Genomic DNA, 27,450 nt, shown 5'->3' on the forward strand with positions numbered 1-27,450 from the left:
CAGCAAGGGACACATTGCACTTCCCTGAGGCACAACTGATGTCACTTTCACATTTATCATTGATTCTCCATCCATGATAATGTGCTCTGCCCTCCATACCAAAAATTCCTCAATCCAATCACAAATTTCACTTGATACTTCAGATGACCACACCATTGTTAATGAGCATAGATGTGGTACTGAGTCAAATGCTTTTTCAAAATCATGGAACAATTTGGCCATGTTCAAAATAATGTACAAAAAAGATTGTTTTTAAAGTTGGGAAAGCTATATTGACACAAACAAAGAAAGGACTGGTATAAGAAAAGAGCCTTTGCTGTGTGGGAAGGGGTCATTTTGAAATTAGCTCCTGGTAGTTTTGTTTCATATAAGATGACCAAAACAATTACAACTCCGTGGGCTGCACTCAGTGGTTTCAAAGTTGCATGCGGTCCGTGGACTTTGGGTTGTCAACCATTGATTGAACCCAAGATATGGATTTCTGCCTATTCACAGAGGAGTATTCATATTACACACATTGCCCTTTCTGTTATAATAATGTAACTTTTGAATTGATGTGAACACTAAGATTTAAGAGTGTTGCACACATCCCTCAAAGTCTCAGATAAGGTGTAGCCAGTTATCAGTATTTTCTGATTGTGTGTGCCTGCATATCACTTTTAATCAATGAATTTCCACTATAGTCAACATAATTGTCTTGAGAGATTCAGCAACTGTTTAGGTAATTAACATATTTCCAATTATTTTTTCATCTCAGTTGCACATTTTCAATTTGGTTACATGTTTCAGTCACTTTGGATCATCTTCAGATCTAAGTAGTTGCATCAGCAACCCATCTTGTCTACCCAGGAACACACATTACAGTTCTCTGATATGTGGTACTGAACAGACAATACAGGTTGCTGACACAACTACTTAGATCTGAAGATGATCCAGAGTGACCAAAACATGTAATCTAGTTAAAAATGTGCAACTGAGATGGAACAATAAATGAGAATTATCTCAATGCATTTCCATTTGCATTTGTTATGACATAAAACCCTCTGCAGGCATCTTATAAGGTCCTCCATCTTCTAAGCAAATAAATAGGTTTACTCTTCAATAACAGACACCAATAACTATGCTAAGTAACACACATCAGTCACATAAATAATAAAAACATTAATTTATAGTTACCTTTTTACTGAGTAAACAACATTCTACAATTTATGAGAGCATATAAAACATCTTTTTACCTACTCTTCGAACAATATTCCCAATCATCATGTTGCCTTGGTATGCTAGAGCCATCAATATGGAACTTTGAAAGCTCTCTAAATATTCTATCAGTGTTTAGAGAATCAGACGAGGCAATGAAACTCGTTCGTTTATCTACAGCTGAAAGTGCACACAGTGATCTCGGAGCTGCATGCACTGTAAGAATGGCATCTGCTCCTGGCAGCTGCTGACTTTGAGAAAATACTGAATGAACCTGAAACAATATTTTAATAGAATTATAGAGCATCTGTACAAGCATGTTGCCTAGTCTTTTGCACTTGGCAAGAAGCTAGCAGTTATTGTAAGATCTCTGTGCCAAACTTAAGAACTCACTATTGAGTGTTGATAGTTTAAAGGATAGGATATTCACTAATACAGTCTATTGTAAATTATGACCAAGAACTTAAGAGTTCAGTTTTAATCTGAAAATTTAATCCAAGCTGTTCATGGGAGACTTGTATTTCTCGTCAAGTGAATGGGTAGGAGCATGTTTATGTTAATTTTAGCATTCCAAACTTGGAACCAAGGATAAAAATATTATGTTGCTGACATGGAAATGTTAACCAGATACAATTTTCAATCAATGTATTGATTGTTCTGAAAGCAATAGTCATGTCCTCATACACTAATTACTGATTATCATTTGTAGCAGCAACAGTTCTTACTGTCTGCTATTGTCAATCATTCCAATATAGAGTCAGAGCTTCACAGGTTAATTTCTCTTGGTAAGTATGAAAATATAGCATTCTCAATTATTAAAAGTTATTGGTTTCATGTGGTACATGTTTTCCCAGGACACTAAAATCATTTTCATTGTGTATAATACAGTGGCAATAAGCTTACATAATGAAAAAGGAAGGAAGCCCGTGTTTCTTAACAGGAAGCTCATTAAATATGGATCATAAGCTCGGACTGGACAATGGATGGGAAACAAAATCAACTGTGGCTGATTCATAGATACCATCCTAGCATAAAACAAGTGTTTCAGAAAAATAAACAGAAAACTTAAATCTGGATGATCAGGCACATTTTTGAACCAGTGTTCTGTATAGAGTCCAGTGTGCTAATGATGCCCTACATTGCTCAGACACCAACTTAACAGATAAAATGCAGCAAAGACACAGTCAGGCACCCTCCACCCTCTGCTGCAACTTCCCCTTTTGCAAAAATGTATGTGGAATGGTGTACTAATTTTGTGAAGTAATGGCTATCTTTCTTCATTTTGTAATACATCAAACATTGCCTCACTGTGGACTAATCCTCTTGGCTTCAGGACACCAGACCTGGTTTTCAGGATCCAGTGGAAAGGGCCTTTGTCCAGCCTGAAGATAGTGGGTTGGTCTTTCTGCAATCCAAATGGCTCATTATCAGGGCCTGATAGTCTAGCTTAAAAGCTGGTCTGGCTTAAGGCCTACTAGTCTGACTTAAGGGCTGGTCAAAGCCTGCTAAGTCTGGTTCAAGGGCTGGCTAAAGCCCTTTGACTGGAAGGACTGGTCAAAGCCCTGCTAAGTCTAGCTCAAGTGCTGGCCAAAGCCTGCTAATTGTGGCTGAAAGGGCCAGGCTGTGCTTAGTCTGGCTGGAAAGAATGGTCAAAGCACAGTTAAGTCTGGCTCAAGGACTGGCCAAAGCCTTCTACATCTGTCTCAAGGGCTGGCAAGAGCCTTCTAAGTCTGGTTGAAAGGCTGGCCAGAGTCTGGTCTGTCTGAAAGTCTGGTCAAGGCCTAATAGTCTAGGTTAAGGGGTTAAGGGCTGGTCAGGGCCTAGTAGTCCGGCTTAAGGGCTGGTATTCTACAGCATCTGTTGCAAATTAATTTGTGAGGATTCCTGGCAGAAAAGCTGGCTCCTTCCACAGGAGAATGATTAACAAGCATGGGAGACATTCATTGGAAATCCATGAATTCTCTTCAAGAGGCTGATTAACTGAAAAGCCTGAATGATGAAATGTTTCTGAGTATTTCAATGAGACAACTGGCAGCCCTCCTGGGTGTAGAAGGAAAGTCTTATGCCCTCCTGAGCAGAGGTCATCTTTGATAGTATCTTAACATTTCTAAAGTTGGGACCTGGTGACTGTTCATGATCCACAAAATTATTTTTTCAATACAGAAAGCCTACAAGAATTCACAAGTGCACTCTGTGCATGTGAGTAAAATTCGGGTTAGTCATTTTCTGGTTTTTCAGTTTAGTTAGTTTGTACATGCTTGCTAGGCAGAGGCTTCCTGACAACAGGGGTGTGTAGTCATTAGCTAGAAGAAGGTAGTGTTTAATAACAGAGGTTCAGTGGGCAAGTTTTGATTGAAGCCAATAAATTTACTTACTTCTGTGGAAACGTTGAGTGTTGTGCTTTTGAGCAAATTTTTATCTATTCTTTCTATAGATAACCTGTTTTTTATTTGTGGAGATCATCAACATAATTTGTTAAAAACCAGCTGTATGCAGTGTGCTGACTCTTAGTGCGGAATGTTTTCCAGTATCACGTAGTGCTTGAATCTCAGTATTTTCCAGAAAGCAGTTAGGGCCTATAGGGAATTAATTATTTATTGTAGACACATGAAAAATGTAATTTTCTTGCAGGCCAAAGCAAGACTTATTTAGATTTGTTTTAATACTGTAGCAGTACAGAGAATTAAACTAGGTCTGCCACTAAACCTTTCCCAGTAAATCTAGTATTTCAGGTAATTTGCCTTGTGTGCCACACACCTCTAAGCATGCACAGATTCACCTGCAGGCAATAATGACACTGCACAGTGCAATGGTCTCTCAGAGGAAGAGGTGAAGGAATGTTTCAATTTGTTTATGCATTTATGCAATGCTAATGGTCAAATTCTCAGCTCTGTAACTGAGAGGCACCATGTGCAAGGGCTACCTTTTAATATTTTACAAAAACAATAAAAAATACTCTTTTTTGGTACACGTTGTTTTAACATTTCTCAGATATTTGATTGAAAAATTTGTACTTTTTCAAATGTTCAAACCAACTCCAAAATCTTTTCTCCAGTCTGATGGATGCACCTCAAAAACATGGTTTTGGAAGGAATCAACAGCTTCTTGTGTTGGCGAAGTCACTAGCAATAACATATCATATAGAACAGTTTTGATTGCTTAAAAACGTTTATTCACAAGTGGTAACCAGTTTTGATGAGATGTGAATCATCTTTGGACCACACTCTGTGGTTTAGAGTAAAACAGAATGGCGGGAAAATGTGACAAACGTTAAGTTAAACTTAAATTATCCAATATTACACCCTGTGATGACATTGGAGACAATGGCAGAGAGTAGGAACTGGGGATGCCACCCTCTTATGTTGACTACTAACTATGTGGTGGCGTCATGGAGTTAAATTGCACAAGCCCCATTCCTTGCCTAGCACCCACAGTATCTGTAGCCAATAGAGTACAATGATGTGATACATGTCATATAGCATGAATTTATACCTTAATACTATGCTGGATGTCATCACAAGTTATATATAAGTAACGAGGAAGTGAGTTTAGTTTCAATGGTCAGAAATTGTAGTCATGTGTGTGTCAGTTGCATTTGTGTGAGCGTGCATGCGTATGTTGTCTATTTTCGATGAAGGCCTTGTTGGCCAAAATCTCACTTTCTGACAGCCTTTTTGTTTGCCTATCTGTGACTCAGTGTCTCTGCTATACAGTGAGTAGCAACTATCATTTTCATAAAATTGTTATATTTCATCCTGGATTTTCAATTGTTTGATTTAACAATTTGTATGTTATACAGTTAAAATTGTACATTATATAATGTTAAAAAATATAACTGAACAGCCAGTGGCATAAGTTAATATGTTACTAGAGTGCACTTCATGGGATTTGGAGTATGATCATAGTATGAAAGCTTTCACGACCGGATGACATATCTTCTGGTAAACACCCCTCTGAAGATGTCCAGCGCAGCTCTGGACGAAACGTTAGGAGCCGAAGAGTTTCATGGACCACGACCTTACATCCCGGAAGGTTTACCAGAAGATTTGGAGTATGCCTAGTGATGCAGATGCCTTATCAATAGCAATCAACGAAGCTACGCCACTGCCATACTGCATTCAGTTCAGGCACATATGTTCTTCACAATTGTGTTGCTTGTAAGTCATCCTTCAGTGCTGACTGAAATCATTTTATGTAGTGCCATGTACTGCAGAAAACCCATCTAATCAGTCCAGCATCACCAGTAACACAGCCACATCCACATTACAAAGTAACCAGTGGTGTGGTACAGCCTATCTTTGACATACACCAAATCCCAAAAAGGGCAGTCTAGTAACATGTTAACTGATATCACTGGCTGGTCAATTATACTTTTTAACATTATATTATGTGAAATTTTAACTATATGATATGTACAGAAAGTGGTTACTTACATATAACTAAATACTGAGATTATACTAAGATTTATATTCATGCTGTATGACATGTATTGCATACACTGTATCCTAGTGACTAAAGATGATATAGTGTGATAGGCAAGGGCTGGGCTTCTGCTACATATCTCCATGACACCAACACATAGTCAGCAGTCAACATCAGTATGGAGTATCCACAGTTCATGTGCCATTGCCAGATGTCTTCACTGGGTACGATATCATATAATGTATGTTTAACTTAATATTTATTACATTACAAGTTTCCCTCTACTCTGTTGTACCCTAAATTACAGAGTACGGTCTGAAGATGATCCACATCAGGTCAAAACTCGTCACCATTTACGAATAAAAGTTTTTTTAAGTCCTTGTTTTTTTGCGTGATTGGTGCTAAATGGAAGGTTATCAGCACCCAAAGTGTTTTTATGTAATCAAGACGGTTCTATATAATATTTTATCACTAGGTCATTACAACTGCTGCTGTTCCCAATATGTTTACAAAGATTATGAATAAAAATAACAGTCCATGAAATTTTTTGTTTGATGCAAGGGAATAAAAAGAATGTGCTAAGTGATCAATCAAGTGAGTATGAGCAATGAGAAATTAACTCAATGTTTTCCTTAGTCAAATAATAAGTTCTTTGATATACTGTGTGACAGTTGGTGTAAAATAGAATCTGCATTATGACAGAATAGTTTCTTTTGATATCAATCAAGTGATCACCTGAGCAAATATATTTCTACTGATGATTCCTTTTCATTTGTCTTTGCTGAAAGGAGAAAAAAAATAGTTTTTAGTCTTATTGTCATGTTAGCAACCATAGTGGGTAGATGCAAGTCAGAAGTGCACTCATGTTCTGTACCTGATTTTGCTCAACATAGCGGAGACCTGAGACCAAATTGGGTGTTGTGTACATTATTTCAAGAGCACTATTATCAGTTCTATATTTCTTTACATTTATTTTGAAAGCAGAACCAAGGTTAGCAGTGCAGATTGCTGATTCGAAAGTATTGCAGATTTGAGACTGTGACAGAATGGGAGGAAAAAATTATATATATTTTACTGGAATTTCCTCACAGCTTAAAACATTGCCAGTACTGGAAAGTGTTGCAGCAAACCATCGCACAGGGCCTAGAAACACCATGCAAGCTGCTGCCAGCCTCGAGCTGCTGTCTGGGTTCAGACTGCTCAGGCTTTTAACCGTGATCCAACTGTCACCACTGCTTCACTCTGTGTGGGGCCAGTGTTCAATGTCAGGCTACATTTGCAGAATATAGACATTTATTTGTCTGGGGTCTTTCAGATTGGACCCTGACCCCCATGACTACTGTTTGTGCCTGAAATCTCTGAGTGAGAAGCAGCAATACTATATTGACAAACTGATGAATGGCTCCCCGGCCCTCCAGTTGGAAAGGAGCTGACAACACTACTCAAATAAAGAATCATTCTCAGGTAAGAATAAGACAGATATACTGTTATTTTTAAAGCAGATACAAATAAAGTATACTGATTGAACAGTTTAATTGCACTGAGTTTTGTTGCAAAGAATGCCTACTTTCTAGAATCTGGCTACATGAAACAACCTGGCAGATATTTCTCAGAGAATTTAATAATGAGAATCACAGATAAATAAAAGCATCAGTTAATGAGGCAACTGACAGAGATGTCATCATGTAATGATACAACAGCAGTAGAACTTTTGCTGCAAAATGAGCAGCAGCAAGAAAGATCTCATCACTCTGTTTACTATTTCCCATACAAATTTAAATAATTGCAGTCAACATTTTTAGAAGTGTTGATGCTGAGTGATGTTTTTTTTAAGAGGTTGAAGGTTTTCTTTAGGCTGCACCTTGAAATGCCAGTTACCTGTATGTCTCAGAGATACATCTCTTACAGGCCTCCTGAAGGCTCTGCCTGCTTATCCTAAGGATGTCCTATCAGCCTTCACACAATTTTCACATTCCACTGCTTATATCAAAGGGGAATGAACACAGTGACTCAAACTCTGCAATTAAATCCCTGTGTTTGGATACCTCTAACATGCTTTGATGTGTCACTGATTGACATTTAGTATTAATGATTTCTGCATCTACATCTACATCCATACTCCACAAGCCACCAGACGGTGTGTGGCGGAGGGTACCCTGAGTACCTCTATCGGTTCTCCCTTCTATTCCAGTCTCGTATTGCTCGTGGAAAGAAGGGTTGTCAGTATGCTTCTGTGTGGGCTCTAATCTCTCTGATTTTATCCTCATGGTCTCTTCGCGAGATATACATAGGAGGGAGCAATATACTGCTTGACTCTTCGGTGAAGGTATGTTCTCGAAACTTTAACAAAAGCCCGTACCGAGCTACTGAGCGTCTCTCCTGCAGAGTCTTCCACTGGAGTTTATCTATCATCTCTGTAATGCTTTCGCGATTACTAAATGATCCTGTAATGAAGTGCGCTGCTCTCCGTTGGATCTTCTCTATCTCTTCTATCAACCCTATCTGGTATGGATCCCACACTGCTGAGCAGTATTCAAGCAGTGGGTGAACAAGCGTACTGTAACCTACTTCCTTTGTTTTTGGATTGCGTTTCCTTAGGATTCTTCCAATGAATCTCAGCCTGGCATCTGCTTTACCGCCGATCAACTTTATATGATCATTACATTTTAAATCACTCCTAATGCGTACTCCCAGATAATTTATGGAATTAACTGCTTCCAGTTGCTGACCTGCTATTTTGTAGCTAAACGATAAGGGATCTATCTTTCTATGTATTCGCAGCACATTGCACTTGTCTACATTGAGATTCAATTGCCATTCCCTGCACCATGCGTCAATTCGCTGCAGATCCTCCTGCATTTCAGTACAATTTTCCATTGATACAACCTCTCGACACACCACAGCACCATTTGCAAAAAGCCTCAGTGAACTTCCGATGTCATCCACCAGGTCATTTATGTATATTGTGAATAGTAACGGTCCTATGACACTCCCCTGCGGCACACCTGAAATCACTCTTACTTTGGAAGACTTCTCTCCATTGAGAATGACATGCTGCGTTCTATTATCAAGGAACTCCTCAATCCAATCACACAATTGGTCTGATAGTCCATATGCTCTTACTTTGTTCATTAAACGACTGTGGGGAACTGTATCGAACGCCTTGCGGAAGTCAAGAAACACGGCATCTACCTGTGAACCCATGTCAATGGCCCTCTGAGTCTCATGGACGAATAGCGCGAGCTGGGTTTCACACGACCGTCTTTTTCGAAACCCATGCTGATTCCTACAGAGTAGATTTCTAGTCTCCAGAAAAGTCATTATACTCTAACATAATACGTGTTCCAAATTCTACAACTGATTGACGTTAGAGATATAGGTTTATACTCCACAAGCCACCTGACGGTGTGTGGCGGAGGGTTCATTTCCAGATGCGACCAGGATTCCCCTGGCAGAGACATCACACACACTATGCACACATTCAAAAATCAACTTATGATTCATTCAGAAATCAACTTCTAATGTGTTCAAAAAGCAACAGGGATGTGTTTCAAAATCATATGAATAATCAATAGACCAATGTGCGCAGGATGCTAGATGCTTTGTGAAACAAGGGTTTTTCCTCAAGAATATGAATTTGGCACCTCCTTCTGAAACTGCCACTCAGGGCAGATACCCTGGTTCCCCCCTCCTGACCCACAGACCTGGGACTGCTGCGCATGCATGAATTTGGCAGCTTGGCCATGCCAGTAAAATGTTTCTGGGTAGCATTTGGCTGCTTGCTGCTACTGCTTATACAGGGTGAAGCAAAATTTGCACACTTAGGCTTCACAGCATGACTCCCCACATGCCAGCAATAAAAAAATGTCTCTCACAAAATTGCGTCCAGCAACTACATCCAGCAGGAAAAGGACGTTAAAGAGTCGCAATCTGGCAACACTGTAACCATATGCATGGCAATTACCTCTGTCAGTACATACCAGTTGTGCTGTACAGTTCATGCAGTGGATAGAGTTTTGGGTTAGCATGCCGGAGGTTGATGGTTCGATTGTGGGTTGAGGTATATGTTTTTTATAAATGCAGTCCAGGTGGTAGAGTATCTGGCATCTTAATCCTCAACAGCGATTGCAGCGGGTCTTCTAGAAAACATTTGCACTTACATACTACAGTTGGAAAAATGGGGGATTGGCCAGCTTTGAAAGAAGCCCTTTCCACTTTCTGAGCATGAATTTATTCGCACCACTTCATCTACCAATGCAAAACCTAGTTTTCTTTGTACCCTCTTCTAATGGTCGCATGGATTAGTACCAACTATTATTCTAGCCTCGTTCAGGTCCATTACATTTCGTTAGGGCTTTGTGTTACCAATAGGACTAGCAAAGTGCTTTGTGAATAATGTCCAAACTTGATTACTATTTGTATGTCTTATCACCATGGTCCAACTAATTATGCCTTTCAACATTGAGTCTAGTAACTGCATGCTGTTTAGTACGTATCTCAAGGCATTATTATTATTATTATTATTATTATTATTATTATTATTAGTATTGTTGTTGTTGTTGTTATTCTTCTGATGGGATTGTGGAAACATCACATCTATTACCATTAGGGAAACAGTGTAATTTGAAAATGAACATTTCACAATTAGTGGTGTTGGGATGAATCACACAGAGCACATGTTGCCTGAGCAGTTGACAGCACGAAGGTATCATGCATTCCTCTCAAACTATCTGCCTGATGTACTGGAAGATATTCCACTACGTGTTCGGCAGAGGATATGATTCCAACATGATGGTGCACCTCCACACACTGTAATTAATGTGCGACAGTATTTGGACATAACATTTTCAGGGAAATGGCTTGGACATGAAGGTCCAGTTGTATGGCCACCGCATTCACCTGACATAAACCCCTGGATTTTTTTCCCGTGGGGACATCTGAAGGAGCACATCTACTCTACTCTGCTGATGAATGTTAAAGAATTAGTAGCACATGTTCATGCTACTCTTGTTACTGTGGATGCAGCTTTGTTGTGAAGGGTCCAGTGCTCTATGATCTGGTGGGTTGTGCAGTGTTTGGATGTACAGGGAGGTCACTTTGACCATCTGTTGTTCCAAAGACAACGTATTCTGTTATGAAGGTCATGCAGTCATTAATATGGACATTTTTATGAAATGTAGTATAAATGACAAGTACTGTGCAATCATCTTCAGCATCTTGAAATTGATATTGTTTTTGTAGTTATTCTGTCCTGTAATAGGTCGTTTGTTTCAATTGTCTATTTCCTATTTGTCTAGCCATATGTTTGTAATCTTCAGCATTACAAAATGCTGTAAATTTAGGATACATGTGACCTAAGAAACAGCATGAAATGTCAAAATGAACTTAGCAATTTAAAAAAAAAAAAATGCCACCCACCCAGGATCAAACCATCGACCTCCGGCATGCTAACCAAAAACTCTATCCACTGCACCAAACGTACAGCACAACCAAATTGTCCTGATAGAGAAAATTACCCCACATATGTTTACAGTGTTGCCAGATTGCCACTCTTTAACGTCCTTTTTCTGCCAGATGTACTCGCTGGACAAAATTTTGTAACAGATATTTTTTTGTAGCTGGCGTGTGAGGATTCGCGCTGCGAAGCCCGAGAGTGCAAATTTCAATTCATCCTGTATGGCTAACAGCCACACTTCTGTAGCCAGAAGTGGGACAAGGTACTCATACGCAACTCGACTGTGCATGCACATTGAGCCCATTCGCAACTGCTTGAACGAATCTAATGTAAACAGTTGTGACGTCATACTCAATGGAGGCAATTTGTTGTTATGAAGCATTGCACAGTCTTCCTAAAGCCTTTGACACATTTTGCTGTTGGCAGACGCTTGTGTGAGCACTGTGTTTTGTTGTTATATGAGGTACATTTTCTTTGCAACGGAAGTTGTATTTTTGTTTTTTTCTCTTGTTCATGTTTTATTGCTGCAGTATTATTCTGCTGTAGCAGGACAGTAATATCCTTTGTTAGAGTATCGGTTCTTACCAGCCCAAAATACAAACATTCCACTGAAAACTAAAACAATGAAAAATTCCTGGAATTCTAAAAAATTTCAGGGTTTTTCCCAGTTTTCTCTGGAATGAAAAAATTCCCAGGTTTTTCCCAGGCCTCCCTATTGTCCCGGGTCGTATACACCCTGTCTCTAGTTCTCTTTCTTGCTGATGGCATTTGTGGGATAAACTACATTATTAGCAAGTTTCTTTTTGTGCATGTATTGTGGCTGAGTTATAGGGAATTTTACTTTCTTATGAATAATAGCAGCAAACCATGAGTCTGAAAATAAGCACAATATGAATACATAATGCAAATGTAAACTCCATCCACAGGTCCTCACGGGCCCAAGTCCTGGCAGGCTCATCAGTACTGACTGACTACTGTGTCATCTTCTGTCAATGGTGACACCTTTTGGGTTATGGAGGGGTGCGATGTCAGCACACCACTCTCCCTATAGCTGCCAGTTTTCATGACCTGAAGTCACTACCACTCAGACAAGTAGCTCCTCAACTGACATCACATGGCTGTGTGTACCCTGCTCAAGTTCTCTGAATAAAATAAAAATCCCGGGCAGTACTAGAAATCAAACTCAGGTCCTCTGTACAGCACCTAGCTGTGGTGACTATGCAGCTACGAAGGCAGAAACAATTCACTGTGCAATTTATAAGGCAAAAATGTGTAACACGAGCACTTATTGAAAGGCACATATTGAAAGTGAAGGAACTTGATGAATCCAGACCCAATCTAAACATCATTTAAGAAGAAAAACAGTTCATATCCAAGCAAGGGTACATACGTAATTTGAACAGAGCAAAAAAAGCAATGTGGAATGCAGCTAAGAGACTGTGAAGTGAAAAATGCATCTCCCATTTACTATTTAGTTACCAACTGTAATGACTGCATCTGGACTGAGAATGGTATCACAGATTTAAAGAATTTTTACACAAACTTGAAAAAACATAATTCTAGTGAAAAATGTTTAAATGGTTTTGCTGAATTTTCCATGCTGGGGAAAGTGGACATCATGTGCCAACCAGACAGTGCTTACTGCCTTAATATAAAGACATACAATGAAACTATGTCAAGGAAGCAGTACACACAGGATGAACTGATAAGACCGCATAACATTTTGTGGCAAACTCAAGTTTGCTTTAAGGGGCCATGATGAAAATGAAAATTTTACGAACCCATGAATTTTTTGAGGGCTAGTTTATCATGTGTCAGAAATGGACAGTGTCTTGATGCAGGACATTGAAAAAGTGGAAATCTGGGTTTTCTTAGGATTGCATGAAACAATTCAAAATGAAAGCCTGGAATCCATTTAAGGGGTAAGTTTCAATCTCATCAAGAATGAACTTTTAAAGACAAATTACCTCAGAGTAGAATTTGATGATGCTCCTGACTGTGCAAATTTGTCACAACTGGTCCTAATAATTTAGAATGAGGTACTGGGGAAAATAAGTGAAAGATTTACTTCCTCTGCATGACCATAACATCACATTGTGGATAGTGTACCTGTAGCTGTTGCCAGAAGCTAGGCAAAATGAAACTAAATGAGACACCTGAACAACTGATAGCACAGTTTTGTGATAATGCTCCTGTTATGAATGTCCATGAAAATGGGCACAAGTTAAAACTGAAGTAGTGTAAGAAAATGCTCACTTTATTTGCTGCTATGCACATAAGTTAAATTCAGTCATGAATGTTGTGTGACAGTCAGTAAGCAGTGCATACCTTATTCAGCAATCTGGAAGGAATTTCTACCTTTTTTCTCCAATCTCCAAAATGTGCAGTCATTGACGACGAGGTAGCGAAGAAACGTATTCCTACCCATCCTCAGACCATCAGAAGGAATTTTAAATCTCTGAGCTTAATGGCTATATACAAATGCCTAAGCAATTGCATGGAAAAAGTTATTGATGATGATACTCATGATGACGGGGATGCAAACAAAGCTGTGCTTCTGAAGGGATTTCTGTAAGATGAAGATTTCCACTCTTGGTAAAAAATTTTTAATAAATGTCATGCCTCATTGTGGCATCCTGTTCTACATCTACATCTACATCCATACTCTGCAAGCCACCTGACGGAGTGTGGCGGAGGGTATCTTGAGTACCTCTATCGGTTCTCCCTTCTATTCCAGTCTCGTATTGTTTGTGGAAAGAAAGATTGTCGGTATGCCTCTGTGTGGGCTCTAATCTCTCTGATTTTATCCTCATGGTCTCTTCGCAAGGAGAGGAGCAATATACTGCTTGATTCCTCGGTGAAGGTATGTTCTTGAAACTTTAACAAAAGCCCATACCAAGCTACTGAGCGTCTCTCTTGCAGAGTTTTCCACTGAAGTTTATCTATCATCTCTGTAACGCTTTCGCAGTTACTAAATGATCCTGTAACGAAGCACACTGCTCTCTGTTGGATCTTCTCTTTATCTTCTATCAACCATATCTGGTATGGATCCCACACCAGTGAGAAGTATTCAAGCAGTGGGCAAACAAGTGTACCGTTCAATGAACAATGAAGGAATATTGATGCAGTGAAAACTGTGGAATATGTATCTCACTTTGCAGCATCTTTCTAGTATATTAGGGCCTCACCTAATACTGACAATCAGCAAAAAGAACCAGCTGCAAAACAGGGACATTTCATGGAACTGAGAAAAGTGTATGCACAAGACATCAGAGAGGGCATCAGGACTCAGATCAGTGATCAGATATCAGACCAGTTTTAATGATCACTTTTCAGCTGACATCTGTTTAAGCCATCACTGTTTCAAAAATATCAAACTGTCTTGCCGCCCCCCCCCCCCCCAAAAAAAAGAAGAAGAAAAAGAAGAAAGGGGGGGAGGGGATCTGAGAGTAGCTGTTAATTCGTGATCAAGTGACATGAGATTTCAATAGACAGGCAAGATAAACAGATGATAGAAATATTTTCCATAATAAAAAGGTACTCTGGAGAAACTAGAAATATACTTTGAAGAAATACGAATCAGAGTAGCTAAAGCAGAAATATGAGAAGTTATATCACAGAAGATGGCCACAAAAAATGAACAAGATTGTGGGAAGGTGAAAAAACTTTTCAGCATATATAAAAGAGTAGAATATCACAACACAAAGCGAACACTGCCTTCAAGCTTCCAGATATTCATACTTTGGACTGGTTACCTCCTAATATTTTTTACCTTGCTGAAACATTAGCATTGAATACACTGTAACAAATGAGTGAATGAATGAATTAGACTGAATGTAAGATGTTGTTGCCTGTACAAATAAAAATGAAAATAAAAGGTGAGGTGATTACCCTGGTCTGAAGAAAGTTTGAAAGTGGATTGTCGAGTTCTGGATTATAGAATATCTTTTTTTACCTACATACTTGTAGTTAATCATTCACAGATTGGTCTTTTTTGTGGCAGATTTGTAAGAACGTATTTCATTATAGATCACTAAGAATATTCTTTTTATCATTTTCATTAGCGTATAGAAAGTTAGCACTTCTACCAAGCTGTTCTGAGTGGTATTAACATAAGTATCCAACCTGTATGGAGTGATACTGACGTAAGTAACTATCTTACAGAAAGAAAAGTGCTGCTGTTGACTTACAATGTTTGGTAGGCATTTATCAATGTGGACAACATGAGTTGCTGCAACAACTTCACCGTCTTTGCGAATATTATAAAGAATAAAGTAGCTCAATGGTGACATTTCAGGTGTTATGTGCAAGTTCAATGACAGGTGTCTGATTTCTAAACCTGTTGTATTCTCATGCACAGAATTTTCTTCACTGTTATCCATAGAGCCAATCACATTCTGAAGGTGTTTGAGATAGTCCTTCCCAATCCTAATTCCCTGTTGGTTAACTGAAGATGAATAAATTATATCACCACGAGACTTCACCTGCAAACAAACATTATGCACTTCAGTTTCATTACAAATACGAAACTGGTATAGTATAAGAATAGTCAACATATGAAACATCTTGGATGTTCATGAATGAAACAGTCCATACCAGGTAATGAAATTTAGAAAATGCTGTGTTATTTTGTGCTGTAAACAATACAGAGATCTTGTGATGCGTGTTGCATCGTACAACATTCTCACTTCCATGCAGAAATGTTATATAGCTTTTGGATGGTGAATACCATGCATGAACATCAAAAAATGAAGAAGGCTGCTCCATGAAAACTCTCCATCTTTTATCTGCAGAATAATATTTTGTCTGATAAGCAACAGCTGTTGCCTGCAACAAAAGAATGGAATATTATAAGAAAGAAGTACGACCATAAAACATAAATTATGAATTGTCAATAAAAATATATTAGAATGATAAATCCCAAAACATTAGTAGGTTTTTAAATTATTTCCCTCAGTTTAAACTACTTTTTGAGATTTTCTTACAATAGGCAGATGGTATCATCCTTTGTGTAGATTGACTATTACAATATTCTGCACAACACTTCTGTAACTGACTCAACATACGGTACTGAAAACAATGGTTGTCACCATTTTGTGAAGAAAAATGGTACTGTTGACACCAGCTACACACCAGATAAACACTATTCACAGATTAAGCACTAAGGAACTAAGGTAGCAATAGAATAAAACACACGTTTTCAGTTAATTCTTCCAAACATGCTGGTTACACTATAATAAAAAGGATGCATGGAATTAACAATAGAGGAATAAAGGGTTACATAGTATTACCATGATGAGCTTGTTATAACAAGTAATTCTATAAATTCTAATGAAAGTTTCATGCTTCTGTGGCAGTATACAGCTTTAGTTATACAGACGATACATATACACATGGTCACTGAAGTTCGCTTAATCACTCAGTACACACATTATCCACATTCCTCTGTTCCCACTATTCTCAGATCCAAGTATAGGTTCTTCAGTTTGTCATGCTTAAATAGCAATATAGCTTCTTCATTAGTACAGCTTCCCAACTGCCAACTGAGCTCACAATTCTGAGTGGACTCAGTTTAATGCCACTCCACTCTGAACACAACATGTCTTTTTATCTATCTGCATAATTCTTGAGTCCACGTTGTACCCAACTGCTTGATTGGAAAACAATGCTCCTTCTAATCAAACTAAGTACTTTCACATCCTTCATATCAGAAATTTTAAAATATTTGTAGTATTTTTCTGAATGGCATGGCCACTCAAGGGGACACACAATTAGGTTTTTGTTGGCATTAATGTGTATGGTTCAGCAGAAAGACGTATAATATTTGGACAGGCCATTGTGTGAGTAGTGACTGGGTCACTGGTGTGGAGGAGGTATAGATCAATGGCACTGTACATGCCATTTTAAGCAGGCACAGTGGCTTGGCTAGGTGGGCGTTGTGTGTTTGTTGTGGAGGAATATATTCATAATAGTTGTTCTGTGATTACTACTCCACAAGCATTTTGCATTTGGTTCGAACTTGGCTGACAAGACTCTGTTTCTGATAGAAAAACTTTTGAGTTGTGATATCAAAATTCAGAGCATCAGGTTCTGTACTGAAAAGAAAATCTACTGGATGAACTCTGACTGTAATGACAGTGGAAAATATGGCACATGTGAGGGTGTCCATCCAACAATCTCCAAAAAGTTAAGAACTTAAACATGCAGCTGCCCTGGGATTGTCTGATAAGATCATCTGCACAGAGATCTTCACATACACCCCTATAAAATAATGGTTACCCAAGAATGAAGTGAGAGAGATTTTGAAACTCGCAGAGCTGCGTGTGAGGAAAGTCTTCAGAATATTCCCCTGGTGCTGTTTTCATTTGTTCTGCTGAGGCTCACTTCCGCTTGTTAGTTAATATAAACCAAAAAAATTTCCACATGTTAACATAAGAAAACTCTCAGGCACTTCACCAGCAACCATTTCACTGACATCATGTCACATTTTGGTGCACATATGCTGAATTATGTGTTTGGGGTTTGTATTTTATTTATTTATTTTTTGAAAGAAGGTATCTTAATAGTAACGGGTAATTCAAATTGCTACTGTTACATGACGGAGACCTAAGTTAAATCAGCTATCGGCTTGTTGTGGACCAAGCAGACATAGCAGACATTGCCTGCCCCCAAACCCCCCCCCCCCCCTCCCCCCCTGCCCCAATAAGCACATAAGGAGGTAATGACACAGGAAGTGGCCACCTTTCCTCCAGAAATGACATAAAGGACTTGCACAACTCTGGAGAAGTCTTTGTCAACAATGGAGGATGCTATTTGCCAGATATAATTTTTAAAACCAACTAAGGTTATCCACAAATCAAAGTATGTTTTCTGTATTTTTATTTGCTTGTTTGTGACTACCTTCTGAAATACCAGAGGTCTTTAAACTGGACCCTATACTTCACCATCACAAATGGTGTTGCCAATAAAAATGGCAATGACTGGATTCCACTTTTATGTCTTACATTACAAACAAAGATCATTACACTCAAATATTTACATTCTTAATTTTAAAAATCATTAAAAGTGCAGATAGTATGATAGAAATTCAGTACATTAACATATGAATAGTGGTCAGGATTAAGCAAGTGCTATTACTGTCTGCTCGAGCATGACTTTGAACACCACTCCAAGTGACATATATAAAGTGAACTATTCAGTAGAGTTCCGTGCTCGTGCAAATACACCTGCTTTGGCTTGTGATCCAGTAATGTAATGACCAGAAGAACCCCAGTGAGCACTGATGTGAAATGTACTACAAGATTAGCACTTTTCGCTGGACTGGAAATTGGAACAAAACTATTACCTTTTTGAGGCAGTGTTCTTAGCAACTGCAATAACCACAAAAAACTCACAAACCATCATCAGAGCCTCAATTCTGCTAGTATCTCTTTTATTTCATTAGTAAGAGCTTTTCCAGTGAAAGGTGAGGTTCCATGTGTGGCTTCCAGTCCAGTTCCTAGCTTTAACGTGTTAAGAAGTGTCTCAGCTCTGTTACAGCAACATATTGATCCTACCACTGTGGTCACCTCATTTCTCACTGATATCCTTTTTTCTTGGAGTGCTATTCCATGAAGATATGAACAACTTTTGTGGTTTTGGAAAGTATAAGAGTAATACTGGCAGAATTAAAGCCTTAAGCTTGGTCATGAGTCATGTCTGGGGAGCTCAATTGCCAAGAGTCTATGTTCATGACTTGATCCAGCACAGTATTAATTCTTGAGAGGGCACGCCATGTAAAGTATGCCAACCACAAGTAAAATTACCTTGTACTGTTTGATTATTGCTTTGCAATGTCAAACCGATATCTATTCCTTCATTATTGTTTTACCTGACACAGCACTAAGTTGTGTTGTATGTATGTACTATACATCCAAGTGAGCAGCAATAATATAAAATAAACTGTGAGCTAGGTGAGATAAAATGTACAATCCGTGCCAGAAAATGACCCAGACTGAAACAGCGGCACTATCCCACAATGAAGCAGTTGCATACAAAATAATTAGCAATTGAATAAGGCTGGCTGTTATCGGATGTAACTCCATTGTTTAATGCTTTGAGTGTGTACCCGACATCAGAAAAATATAACAAAAATTTATTTTATTATTGTGTAATTACATTACAATGTAGCTCACATAACATAAGTTTATTTCATCATCGTTGAATTAAACTAAGAGTAAACTGTGCTTCTGCTCATACATGTTTATCTTGGTAACTTAAAGACTGCTATTTTTTAGATATCTACATTGTATGCCACGTGCCCACTCATGCTACAAAAATGGCGCACCTGCTCAAGGCAACAAATTTCATAATGAAATTAATTCACTGCGATACATGACCTGATTTTTATTAGAAAAGAAGCTTCTTTGTCTATGAGAAGCATTAACATAATCACAATTATTGAGCTTGTAAAAGGTCATCAAATATGATTTGTCATGATTAGTACACAAATTATGTTTCCCTCTAACCATTCTCAAATGTTACGGATCTGCATATCCTCCTTCACTATTACACTAGGGTAAACTTTCATTACTCAACCATCAGGTGAGGCTAGTTAAGCTCACCTCAAATTAAACAAGGAAATTCAGAAAACTTCATGTTGTAACCCAATGTTTAACTACTATATGCTGAACTGCTCCTGATAATTCATAGTGGAGCGAGGGAGGCAGATCGGAGAAGAAGCAAGCCCCATTCAGCACACAGACTGCTGAAGGTAGAGGAGCTGCACAAGGGAGTGCAAGCTCTGTCCACCTCATGTAGTGCTGGAACTAAACATGTCTTGTGTGTCTTGTAAGATTTCAAAAATAGAAGCAACACAATGAAGTAATGACTGATTTACATATTTGTTTTTCACAATGTTACTTATTGCTGCCAATTCTGTGTCAGTTCTCAAAAGAGGCATTTGGTGATATTGCTAGTTATTTTTATTGCTTCTTCAGTCTATATTTTAACAAATCTTTTTGGATGAGTCATAGGTAGTGCCCACAACTAGGCTGGAAATACTTTCCCATTTATTTTGAAAATAGAGCCGCAAACACACAACATGACATTTAATACCTACTTTAACGGCTTCCACAAGGTTACACGGTTATGATATTGTCAGATCTGTTAATGCTGGTGGTAACCTTTTGCTAAATACTAGCAGTCCCCAATAAAGTCTTTCAATATCTACCAGTTCATAACAAAAAACCTTAGCAGTCAGGGAAAGTTCAAGAAATGGTATTGTTGTTATATAAACACAGCTGCTGGAGTATGTCATTGCCTACATGCACCATCTCTATTTTTTCATAATTTTTGTTATTTATAATGAAATGACACAAATCATAGCTGATTTCATTTCTAGGAAAATATCAAGTTTCATGTAAGCTATTAGTAAAAAACATTTTTAGAGAATATCTTCAGACATTCAATTACAGAGTGCAGCCATCACAGAAATGCACAGTATGTACCCACTGATGCACTCAACATAATTTCTGACTGTGTATTGCAAGTTGTAGTATGAATTATTACCTACAGGATTAAAAATAAACACCTACCAAAATGTCCTTCCTGAGAGACTATATCCTAGAGGATACTGCCAATTACTGCATTTTGCTTAAAAGTGCACATTGGCTGACAATAATAACCCAGACCTTCATCTTCCTTGTTCTTACATCTTACACATAATATCAAACTCCTCTTTTCATTGGTCTGAGAGAAGTCTCATAAATATGTCATTCTCATGTTGTAATATTACTGCCGCAAGCATTCCAGATTTGAAATCACTTATACTATGTAAGTTTCTTCTAGACGTCCCAGTGCAGTTTAGAAAACTATCTCAAACACATTCTTCAGCTCTACAACACAGCTAATTTTTGATAATTACATTAAATAAGTGGGCATAAAATTAGTTCCACATGACTTCTTCTGGAAGTGAACCATGAGTGTGAGTATTGATTGTTGTATCAAAGAAAAATCACCCGAGATAACTGTCAGATTACAAGAAGACAGAATGGTTGGCCAGTACTTGTCTTCAGCGCAAACCCCAGGATGTGTGCAACCTACCTTTAGTGACGAAGAAGGAAGTGAAATATTATACTACATAGGCAAGCACTATAAAAAAAATGAATTAGAAGGAACAGAAAACAATAAACACATGATGGAAGGGGATGGAGCAAAATAGAAGAAACATAAAAAAAATTATAGTATACACTATAGAGATGATGAGAAATAATGCAAAATACCAATAGATAAGGAGGAGAAATTTGCCTTTAACATGGTCTTCCAGAGAACAGTAAAAAGAAATTGTACTTGCCAAAGGACGACATGGTACTGGCTATACTTTATGAAAGAAAAAGGTAATTGTATAGGATATGATGGCCCTAAATCATGTTACAATTTCAAGTGATGGCAAGCTCTTGAGATGCAGAGTAAAAATAGACACATAGCTAGAAAGAAACAAAAGCAAGAAAGAAAGAAACTCATGAGGCAGGAAGCTAGAAGTGTAGTTTATGAGAATTAACTAAAAAATAAGAAAGCATGCCAGATTAAATTATGTAGTAAATTCAACATATTATAAATTGATGATTGCACACAGATGAAATGTGAAAAGTATCAATACTTCCATAAACACTAAAAAATGTTGCAGGTACAAATAAAAAAAAGGAAGTCATCTCACAATGAACCAGTTAACTATTAATAGCAGGAAAGAATTCCATTCCATCAGTAATAGCAATGTGATTGAACAGGGTAAATTAAACATAGCTATTCATAAATGTCTTCAGTACAATAAAAAGTTGGAACATCTGAAAAAAAAATAATCAAAAATTTATCTAACACACAGAGAATTATGCAAGAAAATGAATATTTCTTGAATAGTTTGTACAGTTCAAGAGATGAATCAAAACACATAGATTCAATTATGAAAATAATGAAATTTCGGCAATAGTGCTAGATGATGTGTACAAAACCAACAGACGTGTGAAGAAAGCATAGGTAACAGGCAGTGATGGTGTTCACAAACCTGAATAACTAGTGCAGGCTGCTTTAAGAAGTACAGGAAGAGAGCCAGTGAGGTTCTGCTAGGTACCAACAGGGATGTGGAGCCATGCTGACTCTAGTGCTGTGGCTTGCTGTGCTAGGTTTCTCTGCTGAGGACCAATGGCAACAACAGCCTGGTCAAGGTGGGCCCACAGATTCTTGACTGGGTTCCTATTTGGGGAGTTTGGTAGCAAGGAGAGTATGGTAAACTAATCCTGGAGTTCTTTGAACCACAAGCATACACTGCAAGACGTGTGACACATTTCATTGTCCTGCTGGTAGATGCCATGATCCTGAGGAAAAATAAACTGCATGTAGCAGTAGACATGGTCCACAAGGATAGATGCATACTTGTGTTGATCCATTGTGCCTTCCAGAATGATAAGACTACCCAGGAAATGCCGTGAAAACATTTTGAAGACCATAACACTCCCACCCGTGTCCTGGGCCCTTCTAATGATTGTTGCAGGATATTTGCTCCAACATTTCATGCTGTACACACCAATAACCATCAGTCTGATGGAGCATAAAACATGATTCATTGTAAAGACCAACAATCACCACTCAGTTGCATTCGTTAGTATGGGTGGATGAACCAGGCACCTGATGCAGAGTCCCATACACAAGAACATTTGCTGAATGGATGTTGGAAGACACTGTTGGTAGCCCCTTTGTTCATGTGGGCAATCAATTGCTCAGCAGTTGCACGTCTATTTGCGTGTACATACCTCTGCAGCCACTGTTCTCCTGTCATCTCCGTCATCTATGGCCCATGGTGCACCACAGTTGCCTATGTTGGATAACACTATTTTGCCAAGATCAGTGCACTTTAATCACGGCGGCATTCGAAACAGTTCACAAACTCAGCCACTTCAGAAATGCTTCCACCCCTGATCCAAAAGTCAATGGTCTTGCCATTTTGGGTGTAAGATAAATTGCTCCATTTCTGTGTTATGACAATCATTGCACTGTTTCCTGCATGCTTTATACATCCTTCAGTGCTTGTGCTGCCACTTGGTGTCTGAATGGTTACTGCATGTTGACATTGTTAGACTGTTATCACAGTAATGTGTCTGGATCATGTACATCCCAACAAAGCATACACACAAGATATGAACTACTACAAATGTATCAGTCTCATTTCAGTTACTGGCATGTATAAATTATTCAATAAAACTGTCACAATCTGCACAAAAGGACAGATTTTATTTTAATTGAGCAAAAGAAAGAAGCTAGCTATAGACATGAATACTGCACAATGGACAACTTGTGAGTCATAAAAAAGTCCCGAATTTAGCTATGAGTAACACTTTGTCTGATAATCACCATTTTGAAAAACTTAAATTTGCTAATGAAAAATATGACACTGATGTAACTTTCATTATTATACAGAAAATAAATACATGAAAACTACAGCTTTCATTAAAGTAAAACAGGACACAGGAGTGTTACAAATTGAAAAAGGTGTCAGACAAGGAAATTCCATAGCACCAAATCTATTCTCAGCCTCCCTAGAGGAAGTTACCAAATTCTTAAATGGCAAAAATGAAAAAGGTATATGTATTAATGGAATAGGTCTGAAGAACCTAATAAAGCAAGTTTGGAAGTAGACATTGAAATCGCAACTACATTACAACTAAAATAATGTATAATCAAAACAATGAAAAGAGAACTGTACCAATCAACAAAGAAGTCATAGAATCAACTGAAGATTTTTTTAATTTAGGGCAGTTGAAGACAATGCACAGATGGCTACTGAAAGAAATAAACAGTTGTGAAAAACGAGCCAGGAGTGCACTTGGTAAACTAGAAAGAGTTCTCAGAACTAAGTTTCCAATGCTTCGTTAGCTGAAAGTTCACAATCAGTGTGTAGCCAATTAGCAGTTTCAATTTACAGTAGTACGACATGACCACAACAATTCAAAAACTGAAGGCTTCTCAGTAAGGAATGTAGAGATGCATTGAGGGAACTATTATTAACCAAACTAGACCAAAAATTAGTCATCTTCCCCAGCCTTCACAATGGCCACAGTTCAGTGCGAAAGAGAGGCTGTAAGTTTCTTCAGTTATACTGTCTACAGCTGAAGCCACTCATTGATGATTAGATCCCATAAGCTACCATCCTATAAATTTTACACAGGCTTAACACTGGGTGGTTTAGCTGGTCAGTTGAGGCATGATAGGATACCTGAGTGTTTGTCATACCAGAACTATATGTGTGGAGCCTTACAGCCTGCTGAACATAGCTGTTGTCATCTTGAAACATGGGAGTGTCGGCAGCATACGCATCATGAATTTCTAAAATGAAGGGCAACATTGTCAGCATCAATGCCGAAATAAACAACCCAGTTCATGTTTATCATAACCTGAATGAGTGGGTGCAAGTCATGGTATGTAAAACACCTTAAAAATATAGCATTAAATGCCTCAGGGGTCACCAGTACTGTCGATGCCTTTCAGCATTCAAAAAGCAGGAAACTGCAACTTGTTGGAGCACCTCAAATGCCTTCAGTCATCTACAGTCAATATTTTGGACCACTGAACATGTGAAGTTTAACTAACACAGCTAGCAATGCCCTTTTTATAAGATACCCGACTAAAAATGTCCAGTGCAAGCAGTTTCTTCACAATGTTCACTCACAGGCTGGTTGCACTGATAACACCTGTTTCTGCTGAGTTTGCAACCAGTTGTCATTATGACAGTGTGACTCTCATGTCTGGTTGTGTTGTTTAGTATCTTTTTATAGCCATTCTTCTTATACCATGTTACATGGCTGCGAGGCTTACCTCATACACACAATGGACAACTTCATTCATGATGTGAACATGGGCACTACCAAACAGGGTAGCTCTTCCTGTCTTTATGTCCTACCTTCATGTCACTCCATCTTTCTGTACTGATACAACCAACCTGTGTGTATACACTACTTCACATCTACGACTTACATGAGGTTGGAGGGTCACATGACCACTTAATTTAAGCCTTCAGTAACTCAATTTCAGTGTTTTCCTGAAAAACTGTAGTGTCTCAGCGTAGGGATTGAACACTTCTCTCAGTAAACCATTTTATGCCCTTTTTCCTTTATCTGTAAGAAAAATATCTGACTGCAGACTCCTTGTAGTGTAGCTTGTAGTTTTTGGGAATGGCCTAATCTCTGACTTCACCTTCATTCATCTTATTTTTAATATCAGACTATATAATACAACCTCCAACAGCCCCATAAGTGCTAACTAATCTGGTGGATCTTTCTCAGATTTACAATGCTCTCTATTTATGCTCTTCATCAGAGCAGTGACATTACTAATCACTCAAAATATTTCTAGGCAAATCTTTCGGGCTTTTGTTACACAGTTTCCTGTTCTGAAACCAGCTATGGCTGATATGGGTCCCATACAGAACTTCTATACTCTAGATGAGGTCTTACCAAGGAACAACATAACTCTTGTTTTACCTTCTTTGAAGAGCCTCTAGAGATTATCTTTACTTGGAAGAGGACTGTTTGCCTTGCAAATTTGAAGATACCAATGCTATTTGCTATCAAATGTTATGCCTAGATACTTAAGTATTCTTCCCACTAACTTATACTTAAATGCTATCTTGGATTTTGTGTAGCAGAAATTGACAGTCTGGCCCTTCCTTACATTGGTGTTCGTTCACTTTGTGTTTAACAACTGCTTTATCAATGTAGGGTCATCCTGGAGAACTTCATAATATGGTTGTATAGCAAAATTAGGCAATTACAATATTATTCCTTCATCAGATGAGAGACAAACTGCACATTCATACATGTGCAACTCACACATGCATGGCTAGTCAACAGATAAATTGTATAATGAGAGTTGTGCAGGAGTGAACATGTGTGTGTGTGTGTGTGTGTGTGTGTGTGTGTGTGAGAGAGAGAGAGAGAGAGAGAGAGAGATCTGATAAAGGACTTTGTCGGAGAGCTGGTATTTTCCAATAGTCTACTTTTACATGTGCCTTTCTACCCCTCAGCACCTCCTCTAGGTAGTGAGTGGCGATGTATCCAAATCATATAATTATTCCATTCCAGATTTTCCATTGTTTCAACTATAATATGATAGTGATTCACCCTAGGCACAAATTAAAGTAAAAATAAGTTACTCAAATAAATGAAAATAAAGTTAAAAGGTCTGCAAACAATTTCAGTGTTAAGATATTAATGGTAATACTAATTTTGATGTTAAACTATAACAAAAATTTTACCACAAATGAAAGAAGAACAATATTCTGGTGCTGTGGAGGAACAACAAAGTCCACAAAACCATCAGAATCTGATGTGAAATTCTTACACGCAACAAGAGCTCGGTTCCACTCTCCCGCTGCTTGTACCTTCAGGCACACTTGAATTTCTTGGCCTGAAGCTGGTAACTCATTTGGTTGTGCCACTTTGATCTGTTTATAAAAGAAATTCCTTGTAGCAATTTTTACAAATGAATGACATTTAATTAAATGCAAAGTACACTGTAGTTTTAAAACACAATAAACTGTCTAAAGCACACAAACATTCAAAAACTATTGCTAGCATAAGCATAACAAATTAAAAAGCTTAATCTTTTTACACAGCTTTCTGCACTTGTCTATTTCTCTGTGGCCTTCTATGATTCACAAAGACAATTACTGTTTTATTGATTAATGCATAATCCACTTCAAACCCTGTGGGTTTATTTCAGCTTCTAATGAGTAAGTGCATTCTCTTACATAGCTTTTGCTTATTTCTCTGTCTGTTATGAAAACATTCTTCTATAATTACTTTGTACATCAATTTAAAATTACTTACTTACTACAAATATTTGCAACATCACTTCCAGCATTTTTACTTGTATATCAGAAATTAACACATAAACACCTTACTTTTCTATTATGAGTGACTCTTGCAGAAAAACGGTTATACATGTGAAAAACAACAACCTACTGGAAAGATTTTCCTCACTGCCAGTTCAGGACCATATGTCTTTATCAGTTTTTGTGAATTGTAAATCACAGCTGTAACCATTCCTCACAGATAAACTACTGTATTACCATACTCTAACCTATTACTAAGAACTTTACTGCCTGTGCATCTATATTCCATTAGCATTTTGTGATGTGCGGAGGAGAGTACTTCTGGTACCAATGTCATTTACCCCATTTCATATTTTGCTGATATCACTGAAGTTGGAAAACTGGAAATTTCCTGCAAAGAAATTCAAATATTTTGGTCACTACATTACTGAAGAAGGAATTTTGTCTCAAGAACGGAAATTTGAAACCATCACAAAAATAAAATTCTACACAGACCTAACTTTACCATTCTGTA

The 27,450-nt window shown here is 38.1% G+C and overlaps 1 protein-coding gene across 2 annotated transcripts in view; it reads right to left on the reverse strand.

Moving 5' to 3' along the window:
* The window catches only part of LOC126484536 (murinoglobulin-1-like), a 291,073-nt gene that overhangs the window by 182,036 nt on the left and 81,587 nt on the right, over positions 1-27,450 (reverse strand). For both annotated transcript variants that reach the window (XM_050108083.1, XM_050108084.1), the window contains 4 exons: positions 26,358-26,546; positions 15,671-15,901; positions 15,265-15,558; positions 1,240-1,471 (listed from right to left, as the gene is read on the reverse strand). In XM_050108083.1, coding sequence (XP_049964040.1) covers positions 1,240-1,471; positions 15,265-15,558; positions 15,671-15,901; positions 26,358-26,546 — 946 coding nt within the window. The remainder of the gene's footprint in view (positions 1-1,239; positions 1,472-15,264; positions 15,559-15,670; positions 15,902-26,357; positions 26,547-27,450) is intronic.

This window comes from Schistocerca serialis, chromosome 6 (assembly GCF_023864345.2).
Source record: "Schistocerca serialis cubense isolate TAMUIC-IGC-003099 chromosome 6, iqSchSeri2.2, whole genome shotgun sequence".
Classification (NCBI taxonomy): domain Eukaryota; kingdom Metazoa; phylum Arthropoda; class Insecta; order Orthoptera; family Acrididae; genus Schistocerca; species Schistocerca serialis.